The sequence below is a fragment of the Bremia lactucae genome, linkage group LG2, assembly GCF_004359215.1.
Source record: "Bremia lactucae strain SF5 linkage group LG2, whole genome shotgun sequence".
NCBI classification, from domain to species: Eukaryota; Oomycota; class Peronosporomycetes; order Peronosporales; family Peronosporaceae; genus Bremia; species Bremia lactucae.
The window spans coordinates 5,171,533-5,188,510 of NC_090611.1; the positions used below are offsets into that span (position 1 = coordinate 5,171,533).

The 16,978-nt window shown below is 47.7% G+C and overlaps 2 protein-coding genes across 2 annotated transcripts; one reads left to right on the top strand and one right to left on the bottom strand.

Moving 5' to 3' along the window:
- Nucleotides 1-5,034: 5,034 nt before the first annotated feature.
- On the top strand, nt 5,035-6,356 carry CCR75_006909 (uncharacterized protein; the record flags this gene model as incomplete). The annotated part of the gene is made up of 3 exons (XM_067964974.1): nt 5,035-5,234; nt 5,295-5,772; nt 5,842-6,356. The coding sequence occupies 3 exons, from the start codon at nt 5,035-5,037 to the stop codon at nt 6,040-6,042; spliced, it is 879 nt and encodes a 292-aa protein (XP_067821427.1). The 3' UTR covers nt 6,043-6,356.
- Nucleotides 6,357-6,857: 501 nt separating this feature from the next.
- Nucleotides 6,858-12,233, bottom strand: CCR75_006908 (uncharacterized protein; the record flags this gene model as incomplete). Its single annotated transcript, XM_067964973.1, has 5 exons — nt 6,858-7,570; nt 7,627-11,751; nt 11,822-11,880; nt 11,936-12,006; nt 12,076-12,233. The coding sequence occupies 5 exons, from the start codon at nt 12,231-12,233 to the stop codon at nt 6,959-6,961; spliced, it is 5,025 nt and encodes a 1,674-aa protein (XP_067821426.1). The 3' UTR covers nt 6,858-6,958.
- Between the last annotated feature and the right edge of the window lie 4,745 nt (nt 12,234-16,978).

The window sequence follows — 16,978 nt, forward strand, 5'->3', positions numbered from 1 at the left end:
AGTAATCACACCGTGATATTGTGAAGTCGTACTAACGGCGTACCACAAGTGAGGCCATCGCACTCACTCGTAGTACATCCACACGCTTGTGGGTGCTCCCGACGTTCATCAGGTGGCCATCTGATGAACAAGTGGCAGGCATCTTTACGGATCGATGCTGCCAGCTGATTCTTGGCGCATATATTTTAAGCCAAGGCTACATCGCTGAATGACTTGTCCGGAGCGGATACTCCGGACTCTCCTGACACCGTGCGAAAGCATTTCCAGCGCTTTCATAGCCTGCGTGGAAAGATGATTGACGGCGTCGGATTCGATGCGCTCAGACGTCGTGGTGTGCCATCATCCAGCGGTGGAATTGGATGATGTTCGGCGGTTGCAGATTTGTCGGTTGGCTGGTCATCTGGGAGGATCTCCGCGCTGATCATTCCCTCAGCGCCTTACGCGACAAAATGTGTAATAATGCTTGGAACAAGGGCCACCATTGCTTCGTCCACGTGGTCGAGGGATGTCCGTCGTCCTCTATCCTGTCTAGACCGACTAGGAAAACCTGGAAAACCCACATCGCTGAGCGATCGCTCAGCGAGCTTTGATCGGCAAGTACGAGCGTAGCCTTGGTGAAAAGGAAGCCTCCACTATTTATGGCGGCTCGCGCCGACTCCACCGGGTCATTGATTGGTTGTTGCGACTCACTCGCGGGAGGTAAAGGCCGCATTCGCAACTCGGAGGCGGTTCCATTTGCCGGAAGGTCGTCGTGCTTATTTTTTCCGCCTCGGGATGAACCGACGCCTCCGCGACCAAGAAAGAATTGGCCTCAAACTCACGGACGACGTCCGGAACGTGACGAAGAAGGGAGAAGCGAGGTTTCCATGTATTTTCCTCGGGAGAAGTGCCCAACCAGCGAATTCGATAGCGGCGTGCGAACGTAATCGCGCGCACCCCATATGTCATTTGACCGGACAGTGTAACTCGGTCAGAGACGAAGTGTCCAGCGACATCAGCATGATTGACGGCGGGAGCTGGTGCGCGAAACTCCGCGGCACAGTGGTTTTTTTTTTAACGAAAGCAAGTTAGTGGGCTGTCATTCTTTGCAGACTGTCGAGCAGGAGTCGGACGACGTCGGTCTCCATCGGCTCTGGCCGATATGGTCGGTGCTTCAACGGAATAATGCTTGCATACGAATATGTCACAATACAGTTCTCGCGCAACGCGAGGGCAAATGCTTTTGTCAAGTAAGCTGGATCTTCTCGCGTGATTCAATAGCGGTTCATACCCTCACGCATTTCAAATACGAAGACGTGGACCTGTTATGCCATGTCAATGGGCTTCGTGACAATGCACGAAGCCAGGTATCGTTTCTTTTGAGAGTAGTCGTGCGTCGACATCTTCCCTTGTCAGAGCGCGAAGAACTCGGTTTCGCACGCGGGATTCGTCTTGAGGCGGCTCAAGCGAGATGAAGGTCGTTTTGTAGAGGTATCAGGGTTGGAAACGCACACTCGTCCACAACGAGCATTCCGATCCCACTCCTTGGCCTTTCGCAATTTCGACGTCTCGAAACCATCGATTCAGAGAAGACGGTCCTTACTTACACCAGAGTAGGTAGAGGATTCAATCTTCACGGACTCGTCCCGTGAAGGAAGCGAGGGAGTTAATAATCGTCGATAACAATCGGCTAGCTCGAAGTTCATGAACTCGGGGATAGGAAGTCGCTGTCGGTCCGGTGTCGCTGCGCTCAGAAGCGACGTGACGACGACCTCCCCCGACACCGCTGCGAGGCGGTGGAGAGCTTGCCACTCAATACTGGTGAGATGAGAAAATGCCGTGTGATCCAGAGTCACCTCTGGATTCAGTGGCTGCGCGGAATTGCTCATCTCAAACTTGTTCATGGGAAGGACTACAAAGTGCTACCAGGTGTAACGGGCTTAGACCGACGTTACCTGGCTTACACGTGCACGTGAGGAAGCGTTAAGTAAGTCCGAAATATATGTAAATTTTACTCGAAAACCCTCAGTATGAAAGAGACTTACCGACCTCATGGAAGTCTTCCATCTATGTGCCGACATCACACTGGCTAATAATGGGTCTGGCTCCCAATTGATAACACAGAAGCATGAGACGTGCTACACCCGCTAATTTGGGTATTGCACCCTACTTAATTAATTAACATATATGTAAAACTTAGTATCATGTAACGGGAGGGGCCCATCACAGTTTTCAATTAGGGGGTTAAACAAGGAGATCCTCTGCTCTTCTCTTTGTCCTAACGATTTAACCACTTAAAAACCTGTTGCGGTCACTCAAAGAGTAATATACTTCCACAGGCACCTTCATCGCCGATGACTTGACCAACTGAGTAACTCCATTACCCAATTACAGCTTCAGCTCAAGTTTGACAGGCGTACTGCAGCGGCTCAAGCGCGAAGCTCAACCTGTCAAAATTTGTGCTGCTTTCACTGAACCAAACGACAAATTTTTAATTTCTTCCAGGTATGCGCGTCCTTCAGCAGACGGACACGGAAAAGTTCTTTGACATCTCGTTTGGGCTGTCATCAGTTGATGCTACCATTGTGAGTTTCCTGAAGCAGAGGCTATAAATATCCACCGGGCACGAACGCTTTGGGGCCGCTTATTGCTAGCCTAGATGATGATTTGTGGCACTATGCACAGCATGTCTCCATTCCGGTGCCGGTGGTGAGGCGATGGCAAGCAATGCTTCATCGATTCGTTTTGAGCCGAAAACATGATCGATATTTATCATATGTCCAGCTCATCCCGAGTGAATTTGTAGTAGCGCTACCAAGACGGAGGGTTATGCTGAAGCATTAGTTGTACGCAAATCTCTAAAAGTGTAGAAATCTTACTTCTTGATGCATCGTCGGGAAGCACGGTGTGGCACCCTAGTCCCGAAAAGATAAAGGCAATAACCGACTGGCCAGTTCCATCGATGTCAAGAGCTTAGAAAGTTCCATGGATTAGCGGCTTACTTGCACAAGTACTCAAGCAATAGCGCGCATATGCGCTACAGTATTCGACGGGGTTATGATACTACCCAGAAAATGGCCTTTAAACGTGTCCTAACGATGCTGGCACGTGACCAAGCCTTTTCCAGATATCTGTCTGCGTACCCTTCGTCAGTCAAAGTCCGTCAAAGCCCTGGGTGATTCGACTTATTGGTGTCCTAGCGGCCTCCTGTATCAGGGCTTGCACTCTGATTCACATTCAATGGGACTCCTTCCTTACCGCGGTTAACGGCTTATTCGCTTCCAAATCTAAGCTCTATCCGACGGACGAAGCAGATTTTTCTTATTCATGTCTGAGTCATGATACCATGGGTTTTGACGTCCTCCCACACAGCCATCATGCCCATCCTTCTGCATCGCGATAAAATGTCCGCGCTGGGAGGTCTTGAGCGCATACACGAGGTACGCACCATCCTTAAGTAAACCTTCTTTCCGCCAAGACATCTGCGCTATGCCCAGGGTCCAGATCCAACGCCCTGATAGCGGCTCTGCATGAACGTCTCTTATCCACGGCTCGTCCTGCGCGAAGAACCTCATCCCGGAGAAACTGAGTCAGCTGTCTGAACTTTAATCCCCCGAGCCGCCCGCTGTCGCTCAGTCTCATCCGCTTCCATTACTCCTGCGCAAGAAGACTCAACGTCATGGCTGCCTCGTCCAAGCCTCCTATCAGCTCAAAGGCCATCTTCAAAGCGTGAAATCCGCAGTCGTTCTTGAAACCATCGGCCATCAACTTAATACACGGCAGATCGGTGGCGACGAATTCGGCATATGCCTTTGAGCTGTCCGAATCCTTTTGAGATACCGGTCGTAAGCCTTCACCAAGTCCGCACAGCTTTTCAGCTCTTCGACGCTTTTCCACTCTGCAGACTTGTCCTCCCATTGGATTAAGTCTTGCCGTGCAGCACCGCGCCCACAACTTCCCATCACCCGGCCGCCGGATACTCATCCTGATCTTCTTCTTCCTCCTTTATAACATCGTCTTCAGCTCTATACGCTTGCGTAACCGTCCACGCTTAGGCCTCGGCTCTTCTTTGTCTTCCGAAGTCAACCCAGTCTCTCCCGAGCCAGCTCGCTCCACTGTGTCTGCCATCCTACCGGGATTAACAGCCACCACTATTTTTGGCGCATTCGTTCATCGTAGAGGTCCGGATTGAAAAGCGCCGCTACTGGCTCGAGCAGTTCTGCGCTGCAGAATTCCCGACACCATGGCTGAAAACATAAAATTTCTAAAATTTAGAATTTCCTGATTTACGAAAAAATACTACATCACCTACGCAAGGTGACAGACACGGTGAGTGGCAACACGTCCTTGCCCCCAATTCTTCGGCAGAGGCACTTAAAGCCGCCGACGCATCCTTATTACGCGGGAGGACAGTGTGAATTCCAGGAATAGCCGAAATCGCGCACGGTACTGCGTGCTTTTCCGGTCCCATCCTTATTGTATTTTATTTTGAAATTTAATTAACATTAATTTGAACAGCGCATAATTCAAATGAAATTATGGTTATGTGTAGGAGGGCACGTCTTAATGCGGCTACTTAAACACACACCCTAGCAAAGTGAGGAAGCGGTTTGACCGTCTACTCTCGCGTGCAGTAAGGTAGCTGTCGTGGGCGCCTTAGCGACCTCACCCAACGCACTAAGTACTCTGGTATACGTGTCGCCACGGGAGCGGTGATCCGACTGCTCGTGCGCACTTACCAAGTAGGAAGTAGTTTTCAGACTGATTAATTTTAATCGTATTAAACATAAATACCTATTTTAACCAGTCAAAAATGTCAGCTCTGTAGATAACACTAATATGTATTGCGAGCGTATCTTTCTGGATACCTCGCGTAACGGATGACGCTAGGCGTCATCCCTCCTACTGTGAATGCACCTATGTGCATCACATACACAAGGGTGGATCACAATGTGTACCACACCCAAAGTGGTGGGTCTAATGACTTTACTTAAGTAACAAACCACCTTTCCAAAACATAATTTACAGATTTGATTGTCACTCAATTTTCCAAATATGCACAGCGTTGTCACACTTCCTTTGCGTCACAACGCACGCCTCGTACGCAGCCTCTCTTCCGCTTCTAGCTTCCTCTCTACTCCAAATGCTGATCTTCGTAAACATTGGAGCTCGAAAACGCATTTCGGATTTCAGGAGGTACCTGTCGAAGAAAAGGAGCGAATGGTAGCGTCGGTATTCCACAATGTGGCTGAGCAGTAAGAACTCGCCACGATAAATTGTCTCTCTTTCAACTGTTTTTATATGTTTTGCGATAGATACGACGTTATGAACGACTTTATGAGCGGTGGCATGCATCGCCTTTGGAAGGACGCATTTGTCGACACGCTGCACCCCGTGGGTCCAATCAAGTGTCTCGATGTAGCAGGAGGCACCGGTGACATTGCTTTTCGAATTGCTAAAAAGCTCTCAAAATCTCTTCGAGGTATTAATGGATCTGAGGTTACAGTGTGCGATATCAACTCGTCCATGCTGCAAGTGGGCTTAGAACGTGCGGCCAAAGTGTCACCAAATTTGGATCAGTCGCTCTTTCGGTGGGTAGAAGGTAACGCTGAGCATTTGGATTTTGAGGACAATCAATTCGATGTTTATACTATCGTATTTGGTATCCGCAACGTCACTCACGTGGACCGCGCCATCCAAGAGGCATACCGTGTACTTAAACCCGGAGGCCGCTTCATGTGTATGGAATTTAGCCAAGTCCCAAATCCAATCATTCGCCAGATTTATGACACTGTAAGTCTTGATCAGATTGATGCTGTAAAAAATTGGAACTTATTTGTTATAATTTCATGGTTATGGTAGTACTCGTTTAATGTGATCCCATTGCTGGGCGAAAAGGTTGCGAATGACCGTTCGTCTTACCAATACCTGGTCGAAAGCATTCGCCAATTTCTGCCACAGGAGGAATTTAAAGCCATGATACAAGATGCCGGTTTTAAACACGTGACATACACCAATTATACGTTTGGTGTGACGGCTATCCACTCTGGCTTTAAATTTTAAAGTACAAGTTCTAAGCATAAGCAGAGTACGAGATAATCTCGGCCAGACGGTAAGGCCAAACCATAAAGACGTGTTTCATTCTTTCGCTATAATTAGCTTAAAATCTTGATATATTTTAAAAGCGGTGTCTTGTATTAGTGGCACGCTAGATCAAAAAATGTATACGTGGTGAGTAGGTCAATACTTATGCCAAGCTGAGTCCGCGAGTTCCTCGAACCGGCAAATTTATTTTTTCTTGAAAATCCACAATGTGAAGCCAATTTCAAAATCGGCGAAAATTTACGAAGACAAACAAATGCTTAATGTAAAACTCAGCAAAGAAATGCAAGTGATTAATCTTCAAGAGCTTTCTGAGCTGATCAGAGCAATTACACGGATCTTAAAGTGAAACACTGGAAATAGTCAGTGCGACCGCTCGGTTATATTTCGTGATAGATCATTATAGTGTCCATTTTTATTTTCACAAGTTCTTTCCAGATCTTTAGCATTAATGTTTCCTATTGAAATGCACAAAGTGGAAGCATGTACTTGATCCTCATAGCAACGACGCTTGTCAGGCAAGGAGCGCGGTAGTGCTTATATGTAGTGCTTATATGTATTTTGAATTCAAAGTAGCAGCTATACACGAATTGCCGGAAATCTAAATTTGCACCACACCGGTAACAGCCACGGCGATCCAGCAAGATTCCTTTACGGTAATCGCGAAGAGATTCGTGAGTCCTAGGGCCAACGACTGTCGTCGATAAGGTTTTTATCCGCAGCCTTACATTGTCAGAACTGACATGTACTGATTTTTGTAGCAGACCTAAATTAAACTGCCTTAGCTCATGATAAATTAAACAGACACATATGCCTGAAGTTATTAGATTGTGGAGGGTGATACTCCTACTTTTGTGCCAGCACATCTTAAATATATCTATTCATCTTCGTCAGCCTCGTCTTCGTCGCTCGAGTATTGGCCGTGTACCTCGTAGTACGTCGTATCTGGGAGCTCAAATACATAGCCGAGATCATGAGTCGAAAGAATTGACCCGTCGCCATCTTCCTCACCGCTATCGCCGCCAAAACCAAGAATATGCGCAGCAGTATCCTCACTATTCTCTTCGGTTCCGTCGTCTTCCTCTGAGCTGCCACCTTCCATTGAGCTACTTTCAGATGTATCTTCCTCGCTTTCGTCAGTATCGTCATCTCCTATCATATCGTCATCCTCATCGTTGGAATTCTCGTCGTCATATTCGTCATCATCCAGTGTATCTGACTCCTCCTCTCCATCTTCGGCATCCGAGTCATCTTCAGCAGCGCGCTTTCTCCCAATATCATAGAGGCGACAAACCGAATCATCATCATTTACGTCTCCAGCTTCGACGTAACGTCCTTCCACTACAGAAAGTAGCGTACTTGTGTTATTTAAACTAAGATCAAACACAGGATGGCCCAGATCTATTGTCGTGATATCTCTGTAGTCACGCGCATCAAGTACTCGAAACCATGACTTTAACTTGCTTTTTCGCCGCTCCAAGTAGTCTCCCTGATAAGTATAAGACAAAATTAGCCATTGCAACTAAATAAAGCAATCCTACTCACCCCTGCGTACGGATAGTATGCGAACAGCACACTCCCAGAAGTATTAAATTTGATGTTGCACTTGTCTAATGCTGGTACCATGCGCAACAAGCGATACGTTCGAAGATCCCAGACTGCAGAATTAACTATCACTTCATTGCCACTTGGATGAAATATGCCGCACCCAACGTTCGACAGCTTGTCAAATTTGTATAGTGCACGCGTAGGAATACGAGCATCCCACAGCATTCCGTCAGTCAAGATTGTGCCGTCGCACGGTGAAAAACAACAATTTGTTTCTGCTCCATAGTCATTGGAGCGGCTTGTGTCCTTCAATTCACACAGAACGTCACCAGTTGCAATATCGAGAACAAGAGCACCCTTCACAGAGAGACCGTATCCGTCATCGTCATTGTTCGATCGCGCGTCCAGTGTAACAATACGGTCACCGTAGTGATTAAATTGCGGACGAAGACCTCCCTGGAAACGCCAGCGCTCTACAAGCGAGCTGGTGTCGTTAGCATCCCACAAAGCAATTTCATTTGCAGAAAGCTCTGAAAGCGCCACAGCGCCCGTAAGAATTAGTCGGCTTTGAAGTCCCATCAATGTGACTTCATTCGTTTCCAGACTGACGATAGCGCTGGATGGCGAGTGGCAGAGCCATTCTTCTACCACTTGATCAGACTCAATGTTGAATTGCCTGAGCTCCCCATCATGATTCCCAATAAGCATGTTTTGCTGATTTGGGCCAAAAAATCGAGCAACACTTACTCCTCCCCATGCAAATGATCCCACGTGTGCGCCAAGAGTGCGATAGGGGCGGTAACGACTATATATGTAACGATCAATTCCAGCATTGGCATATGATGATGACGAAAACGCAGAGGTCCCCACGCGACACCCTGTTCGGCTGCGCCTCATTAGCCGTGAGCAAATGCTTAAATTCGACAGCGTGGTTGCCGGAGGATCCGGGCAGCGATGCTGCGAGCCCTTGCCCAATACTTTGAATGGCGGAACTGTTGTAACCGGGTTTGCGCACTGGCGATGTTGCTCTCTCAAGTAATGTGTGATGATATCATCCAGTTTACTTAGCGTAGACATAGCGGCTGCGTCGGTATTTCCACTTAATCGTGCATTTATCGGCAGTCTTTGAAGCGCATCCGACGAGATAACTCTCGACGCCACCCGAGGAGATGATGCTGCCTGGGCCAGAATAGAATTTTGAAAGAAGTGCGGCCTGCAAAACGCTTGTCGCATTTGTTTCCTTAAATGACTATAAGTTGTAGCTGGTCTTGAAGTGTTAAGCTGCCCTTCAAAACAAAGCGATTTTTTTATATCATCCTCCACGTGGAAAGTTGCCATCTCTGGTACAATCGATCCAAGCGACGAAATTCGTTGCAGCTTTCTCGGACGCGGTATTTCGTCGCCGCTTAGATACCCACCTTCACGCTGGCTTACAAAACTTGACAGGACCTCGTGCTTTCCTAAGGCTCGCTTTTCATGGTGTGTCAACATATTTTGATCATGTAACATACTTTCGTCATTACTCAGCGTCCCAGCTGCTACAGATAAGACTTTATTTGAGTTGTCAGCAAGGATTTTTGCTTCGTTAACCAAAGCAGAAGCTGCGTGATGTAATCCTTTTGTAACTAAATGATCGTGGATCAGCCTCAGCAGCTCATTCTCGTCGTATGAAATCTTCGTATTTGCGACAATACTTGCCTTTTCAATTTTTCTGACCGTAGGATCAGTTGCTTCATTAATAACTACATTTGAAGCACGATGAGTAACGTGCGAGATCAAATCCAGAGCAGATTCGCGAAAGCGAACGTGAATATCTGCGTTTTCTTCTAGTACAGGGTCGCTACGAATCATATCTGAAAGTAACTGGCCAACTTGCATCTTTTCAATAATTTGAGAAATATGGCGGTCACGAGAAAGACCCAACAAAGCACGAGTGGCCAGAAGACGAATTGCGTCAGCATTTTGTACAGAGCGTTTGTAGCGCAATAAGTAGACGCACACTTTAATTGCATTTCGTTCGCGCGCAAGTTTGCGAACTGGTCTCAGCATCTTGTCATCTTTAGCCTTTGAGCAGCAATTAGAGCAAGCGTCTACAGAAGCGGTGAGTCCTTCTGGGTCTACTTCCTCTGACTTTAAACGTTGTGACAGGTCGTCCTTGTTCGTTCGCATACTTCTAGCTGTTAAGGTATACTGTCGTATATCTTTGAGCGGATGCTGCCAGCAATCTTCATAGTGAGGAGGGGAGACACAATTGCAAAATACACGCAGAGCGTCGCGCACGAGCTCCGAGTCTCTTGGATTACTACTCATAGCAATTTCTAGCAAGATTGTGATTCCAATTTTCTTGCCGCAGCTACTTTCCTCCAAAGGCACTTCCGTCGAGCATATTTCATTTGCTAGAAATGGCACTACAAGTGTCATTACGCGTAATGAATCCAAGCAAAACTGCGCACGCTCGGCCATCCATGTCCGAACCGTCGATGAATTGGCATCTGGGTCTGTATTGTGCATTACTGAACACATCATAGCCACGACTTCTAGCAAAACAAGAGTTCCTCGCAAATGGCTGAGCTTCGCTGCAGGAGGCCACATTCCACCTCCTACACCACTTGCTGCAGTCCAAGAATTGGTTGAATTGCCACTACTGGCACTAAAGCGATATTTCTCGTAAAACACCATGTTTTGCTCGTGCGTTTTGTCATCGAGATCTATTGCTTTAGACCACGAAATTTTCGGGACACGGGCAGGAAGTCGTGACGCAGCGGTTGCTGCCGTAGGCATAGGCGTTGTGTTAGTCTGCTGCCGATTTGATGGATGGTTCAGTTGTGCTAATTTTCGGCGTAGTCGATGCGTAACGAGTGCCATGTGCATGCGTACATATTGCCGCAAACAGAGACAACCATCTTGAGCAAGCTGCCGCTGGGCAGCTGACTTAGGGTTGTTGCCGACTCGAATGATATTTAAGACCGTATACAACCCATTGTGTTTCTCAAAGTAGTCGAGAATGACTTTAAAGCTCAGCGTCAAGCTAAAAAATATGACCGCATTTTGCCGTGCCCGGTCATTGGGACTAGCGAGTAAGTGGAATGCTGCCGTGAGCATACTGTCTGGATTCATAGAAACAAGGCGTTCAACCACTGCCGACGACGATGCAAAGCCATGAAGGCACATGGACAAGCTGCGATCAAAAAGGCCCACTTGTCCAGCCGCTTGCTGCCCTTTAAGGATAGCAAAAAGTAACTCGGCCCCTCCTGTCTCAATTAGCGAGAAGCAAAATTTCTTGTGTGCGAGAAAGTGAGATGTCAATGTCATGGTGTGCGATATCACTGCGTGGTTTTTACTGTGCAAAAACGTCACAATAGTCCCGACAATGTCTTCTTTTAAAGCTGGCGCCAATAATTCCAGATATTCGCCCATTGATCCAAGACAATCCAGGGTATATAGCAGCTCAAGCATCACCAAGTGCTTCAAGCCTTCTTCATGATGCTCGGGACTGGGCATTACAATAACTCCGTCTTCTCCAACACTTCCCATGACGTCTTCTTCATGCTGGGCGATTGCAAGTGGCTCTTGATTCGGCATGAGGACACTGTGCGCTTCGTCTTCGTCCATTTCCATCGTAATAGCAGTGTCCGCATTCTCACTGTGTTCGCTCCCATGAGAAGTTGCTCGGCTTATAGTATCCGAGTATTTGCGCTTTGACAGTCGCTGCGGTGTCGTCGCCTTCGTATTGCCATTGCCACTAGAATTGTTTGTTTTTTTATGGCGAGAAGCGACAAGACGGAGATGATCCTGAATATACTTAACAGCTTGCTGCCGCTCTCTTTCCAGCTTTGACGCAAACATTCTCGCTCGTTTCAGCAATTTTAAGGGTGTGTCATTGTTAACGACGGTATCAGCAACCGAACGATCTCTGAGACCCACCGAGAGCAGTCCCGTGGCATAGCATCGCAATCCTGGATCGGGATCCGTGGCAAACCCACACACACGCTCTAGCATCTCGTCGTCATCATCCAATACCCGTACGATAGCTCTACTATTCACTGGCACCGTTGCCAGTAAGAGGCGACACGTTGCTGCCTTCACCCGATTAACGCTTAAATCCGAGAGTTTTCCTTCTAACTGCAGTTTATATCACAACGAAGTCGAAGTTTACTATCTCCATTTCAACGCTGCTTCAATCTACACCCACCATCGGATAAAAATCTTCGTTTTGTTCCAGCACTTGAAGCAGATTACCAATCAAGTGGCCTGCAACAACACCTCTAATTTAGTTTATTCTCTTTTCTCTAAGAAAATGCCCTACCATCGCGGCGATAGGGCGACGATCGCTCCCTACGAAAACTCGTTTCAACTTCCTCAAGCGTCTCGGCAATCCTGCCCCATGGCATAATTTTAGCTTATACGGCAAGACAATTTATACGGCGAGTATGATGCCGCACGCACATGTTAAGTTTGGTGATAACCTCGTCATCCGAGAGCGCGGGGGCGTCCACATCCGTCTGCGTAAGTTCTTGCGACAGATCTAATACGCGTGCTTCAAGTGGGTGTAACAATTCCTCGGCGGTGGCATCGATCGAGTCGCGGGGCGACGGCGGCTCCATACGTAAACTAATATTCCCACTTTTTCTAGTTAATACGCAAGTTATCATACTACCTGCCTCGTTTACAAGTCAATTGAAACGGTAATTCCGTTAAATTTAATAATTGCATTTCTCACAAAATAACGCAATGCAATAATTATGTTTGGCAAAAACTAAAACAATACGCCTAATTTCGTAATAATTGAAAAAAAATGAGATTTATATAATCCTTTATGTTTCACGTGCTTAGTTAGCCCTCTGTGAAGCAAATGTTTTAAAAACGTGTAAGCGCGGCTTCACATTCGAGAGTAGGACTTCAATCGTGATAACACGTGGAATACTCCAAAGATGAAACGGGCTAAAGTTGACCTAATGTTACACAGTCCCCGTTAAGTACACTTGGTGTGCTTAAGGGGATGGTCAATTACTAAATAATAATAATTAGACCCAGCGCTCGGGTGTGGTTCACATTTGCGTATGTGATGCACATGGGTGCATTCACATTAGGAGGGATGACGCCCAATGTAGCGGAGCTACCTCGCTCCTAAAGTCAGAGGAAGACTTTCAGACTCATAGAGTCACTTATTCTATTGAACTAATGGATTTAACAATTCAGGGAGTCGTACAAGCTATCAAAGCTTAAGGAATCCTAGTTCAAGGGATTCAGGTGTTCGTAGAACTAAGTGGCGACTAGTGCCCAAGAGGGTATACCTTAGAAAGGCTTTTATCTCTTACAGATCATTGCGCAAGCCTTAGTAAGGCACTTAACGCCTTAAGATCAAAAGGGGAACTGAAATTTATTTAACTATTCAAATTTAAAATCTTACCCTAGCTAATTGAAATAGATTTTGGCGGCCGCCAGATTTATATCTGGCGGCGACCACATTTATTACCCATAATAAATGGTATTTAACAACTAACTATTTTAAAAAAAGATAAAAGGATTCTTTACCCATAAAATAAATGTACCACAACAACGGTTCTCCAATCGATGTGTGCCCCATTACACCCTCCCCCACCAGACTGTTGACACCGAGTGAGAACATTCGCTTCATTTCCTCTTTGAGGTTGGAACATATACAGCTAACCGTTTGGTTGTGTTTTCCATTCCTTTGTCTAATGACAATCAAGCGTGAGTCACAGACTCTGAGCACCTTCCTCGACAATGAGGGAATGGTGGACTTTAAAAGTCACTCTCAATCAGAGGAAGAGAAAAAAGAGCGGCGTTCGCTCACGCCTTCTCCTCCGGACGAACGTCGGCGAGCCCCGAATCCGTTTCCAGAACGTGGTGCCGCTGATGTATTAATTGCATTGAGCAGGACACGGGACCCTGAGTCCAACATCATTACGAATCCGCTCGATGAAGATCAAGAACAGATAATCCTCAGAGAGGAAAGAGCTCTTCATCGTCGAGCTACCGAAGTAGCGAAAGCTAAGGCTCATAGTGAATATAGATTCACTCCGCTTAGTGCGGACGAGCGTCTCAATGAGATAGCGGGTCTTAGCTTGGCCATCTGGATCTCTGGTGACCCAGCGAGAACGCCGGAGGAGATCGCTGCTCGCGACGATCTTCATGAGCAATACCTTACGCCGAAGGTAACGACGCGAAGCCAGTATCTGACGCGTTTACGTGATCAAGCCCGTGGGGCTTCGGTGACCTCCATGAGGGAAATTCCGATCGTTTTGTTTCTAAGCGAAACAAGAACTGAAAACGAAGTCTCATTTGAGAAATGGGTTCACCGGGCCCGCAAAACTCCGTAATATCTGGAATATTAGAGAGTCTGCGGATAGAGGTGATGTTCGTTTGGAACGGAAGTTTCGCTTCGACTTTGCTAAGCTTAAATCCAAAGTCCAGCTACGTTCGGCATTTATGCCACAAATCGAAGAAAGGCCTAGCCAATATTTCAGTGCTTCGGTTGACCGTACAACCAAGGATCGAAGCCGCACTGAGGCTTTAGATCCACCTAATTCCACGTTTAGTGGTGGGAAGCGTCGTTTGACGCGAGTTGACATTGAGCTTGGCACTCAAAATCTCGGCGCAAGCGCTTTCGAGTCCACGTGGGAAGGGTCCCGATATGGCTTAAGCAAGCCAACGTAAACCTTGGGTGTGTACGCAGCTTGCTGGGAAGGTTTTGCGTATAAGCTAGGCCCTTCTTGGCCACGACCGTAAATGGTCCAATAAAGCGCGGGAACAATTTGGTCTTGAAGACCGCAAAAACCAAGTTCGTAGGTAGGTTTTTAGCGTTTAGTAACACTCGGTCTCCGACCATATAATAATAAATACAGCTTCTGCCTTTGGCAACCCTTGTTCTTTTTGTTTGTCTTGGCTATCACCTATCGTATCCCTTACATGTCTTAAGACACTAAATTGCGTCGCGAGAAACTCGCTTACTTGTTTCCGAACGGTAACAGGGCTGATATCAGCAAGCCTATCGGCCAATTCTCCCCGACCAAGCCCTGAACCACGCAGTGGTATCGCTAACGGAACGCGCGGGTGGGTAAGACCGATTATATAAAACGGAGTGTAGCCTGTGGAGGCATGAACAGCGTTATTTAACGCAAATTCCACTACTGGGAGCATTGAGCTCCAGAGCATTGCTACTGGCAAACCATGTTGTTGAAACTCGCGATCGATAAACAGCTTAGCTGTACCCTCTCCATCAATGGAATCCGGCACGGCCGCTAAGAGAGCCATTCTTCTCAAACGGTCAACAAAGACCACTATACCGGAGTTACCGGCTGAATCTTTCGGCAGCCCAAAAACACAATCTATACCAATGGACTCCCAGCATCCTATGGGGATGGGAAGACTCGTCAGTGGCGCAGCAGAATGATTCCAGGGTTTAACCCGTTGGCACGTTTCGCATGTGCGAACATATGTGCTGACCCATTAATAAAATTTGGGCCACCAATAACTCTGACTAATTGAGCCGTAGGTATTTTCTCTACCGAGATGACCACCAAGGGTAGTATCGTGTGCCTCATAGAGGATCCGGTACTTTGAATCCTCATCATGAGGAAGAACGACACGCGGAGGGTCCGCGATGTCTGTGCAATAAAGCAACAGGTTGTTATCGATAGAAAATCGATGTAACCTTGCACGCAAACGTGCCGATAATTTAATACCCGAATCCGAGTTCTTTGAGGCTCGTAGCAGAGCTAAACACTGTTCATCCTTGGCGTAAGCCAAACGGATTAATTCAGGAATAGGTGACGAGATAGTCGTTAAATGAGAAACCTCATAATCCAGCCTGCGTGATAACGCATCGGCCAAAGCATTTTGCTTGCCGGGTTTATACTTCACTTCGAAGTTGTATTCCGCAAAAAAGGATAGCCATCGGGCCATTTTCTGTGAAAGATGAGGCGACTTAGTCGTCGTGTGTGACGACGCGTGATCTGTATAAATCACAAACGGCTTACAGCCGAGCAGATGAACTCTGAATTTGACAAGAGCATACTTCATAGCAAGCAACTATTTGTCATGAACTGGGTAGTTTTTTTCTGCAGCTTTAAGCTGTCTCGACTCGAAGACAATAACACGTCATGCCCATCAACATCTGTTTGTAACAGAGCACTGCCAATGGCAAAATCTGATGCGTCTCAGACGACACTGAAAGGCCAATTTGGGTTTGGCAGTGCCAGAATCGGGGCATGGATAAGACTCCCGCATCTCTGCGCGTATACGTGAGGATGAGCCTCAACATCGATTAGGCTCATTTCCTTCACCTCTCCGAACATCATGGGGAGGTGGCAGAGCATATGGCGCAAAAACTTGGTGATTAAGCCCGGGCCAGGCTCCTGGCAGTCCTCCTGAGCAACATGTTGCTCAGTTGGAGCAGTTTGAGGCATTCGTGCTCGGACAGCGGAGGGCCGCGTCCGAGGCACAGAGCCATGCTGCGGCGGAGTCCGTCACTCAGACTCAGGATGAGCTGAGGCATGAGCAGGCTCGGAGCGAGGCTCTCAACAGGACTGTTGAGATGCTCTCTGCCCGGCCGCATCAGCCGAGGCCCATTCGGATGGACCCACCCAAGATCGATGGAACTGCGGCGCACACGATTGTTCACTAGCTTTTAGCCGTGAAGCAATGCGGTGTCGCTCAGCTCATCGAGAACGACAGCCGGATGGTGTCGTACGCTATGTCGCATCTGCGCGGTAAGGCCTCAGAGTGGGCTTACTCGGCGCTTATGGCGGACAGAAAAGCGTTCCCTTCATGGGCGATCTTTAAGGAAAAGATTCGCGCCATGTACCAGCCGCCGAACAACGAAGTGTTGCTTCAGGCGCGCTTCTTTGGGGCGCGACAGGCGAAGCGATCTCTGCAAGAGTATGTGCAAGAGATGCGCTCGCTGTCGGCATCCATAACCGTGGGTCCGATTCCGGAGCAAATTAAGGTGCCCACGTTTATGAATGGACTACGGCATGGCCCATCGCGACAGGCCCTTTTCAGAAAGGTGCCGTCGACGATGGAAGAGGCAATCCAAATTGCCTTAGTTGAGGAGCAATCCTACAACAGTGCCTCGGCGACAGCTTGGTATAAGCCGTCGGCCGAAAGGACAGATGCCACTCTTATGGAGTTGGGCAATGCAGACGTGGTCTGTTAAAAATGCGGCAAGCACGGCCATATGATGGATCGCTGCTATGCCAGGGTCCCTGCTGGGTCAAAGATGCCCAGCAAGAGGTCTATCTTCCCAAAGGGCGATGGCAAGAACCAGCGTGCGAGACGCATGAGTTCTGCATCGACCACTGAGGGGTCGGGAAATGCAGGAGCG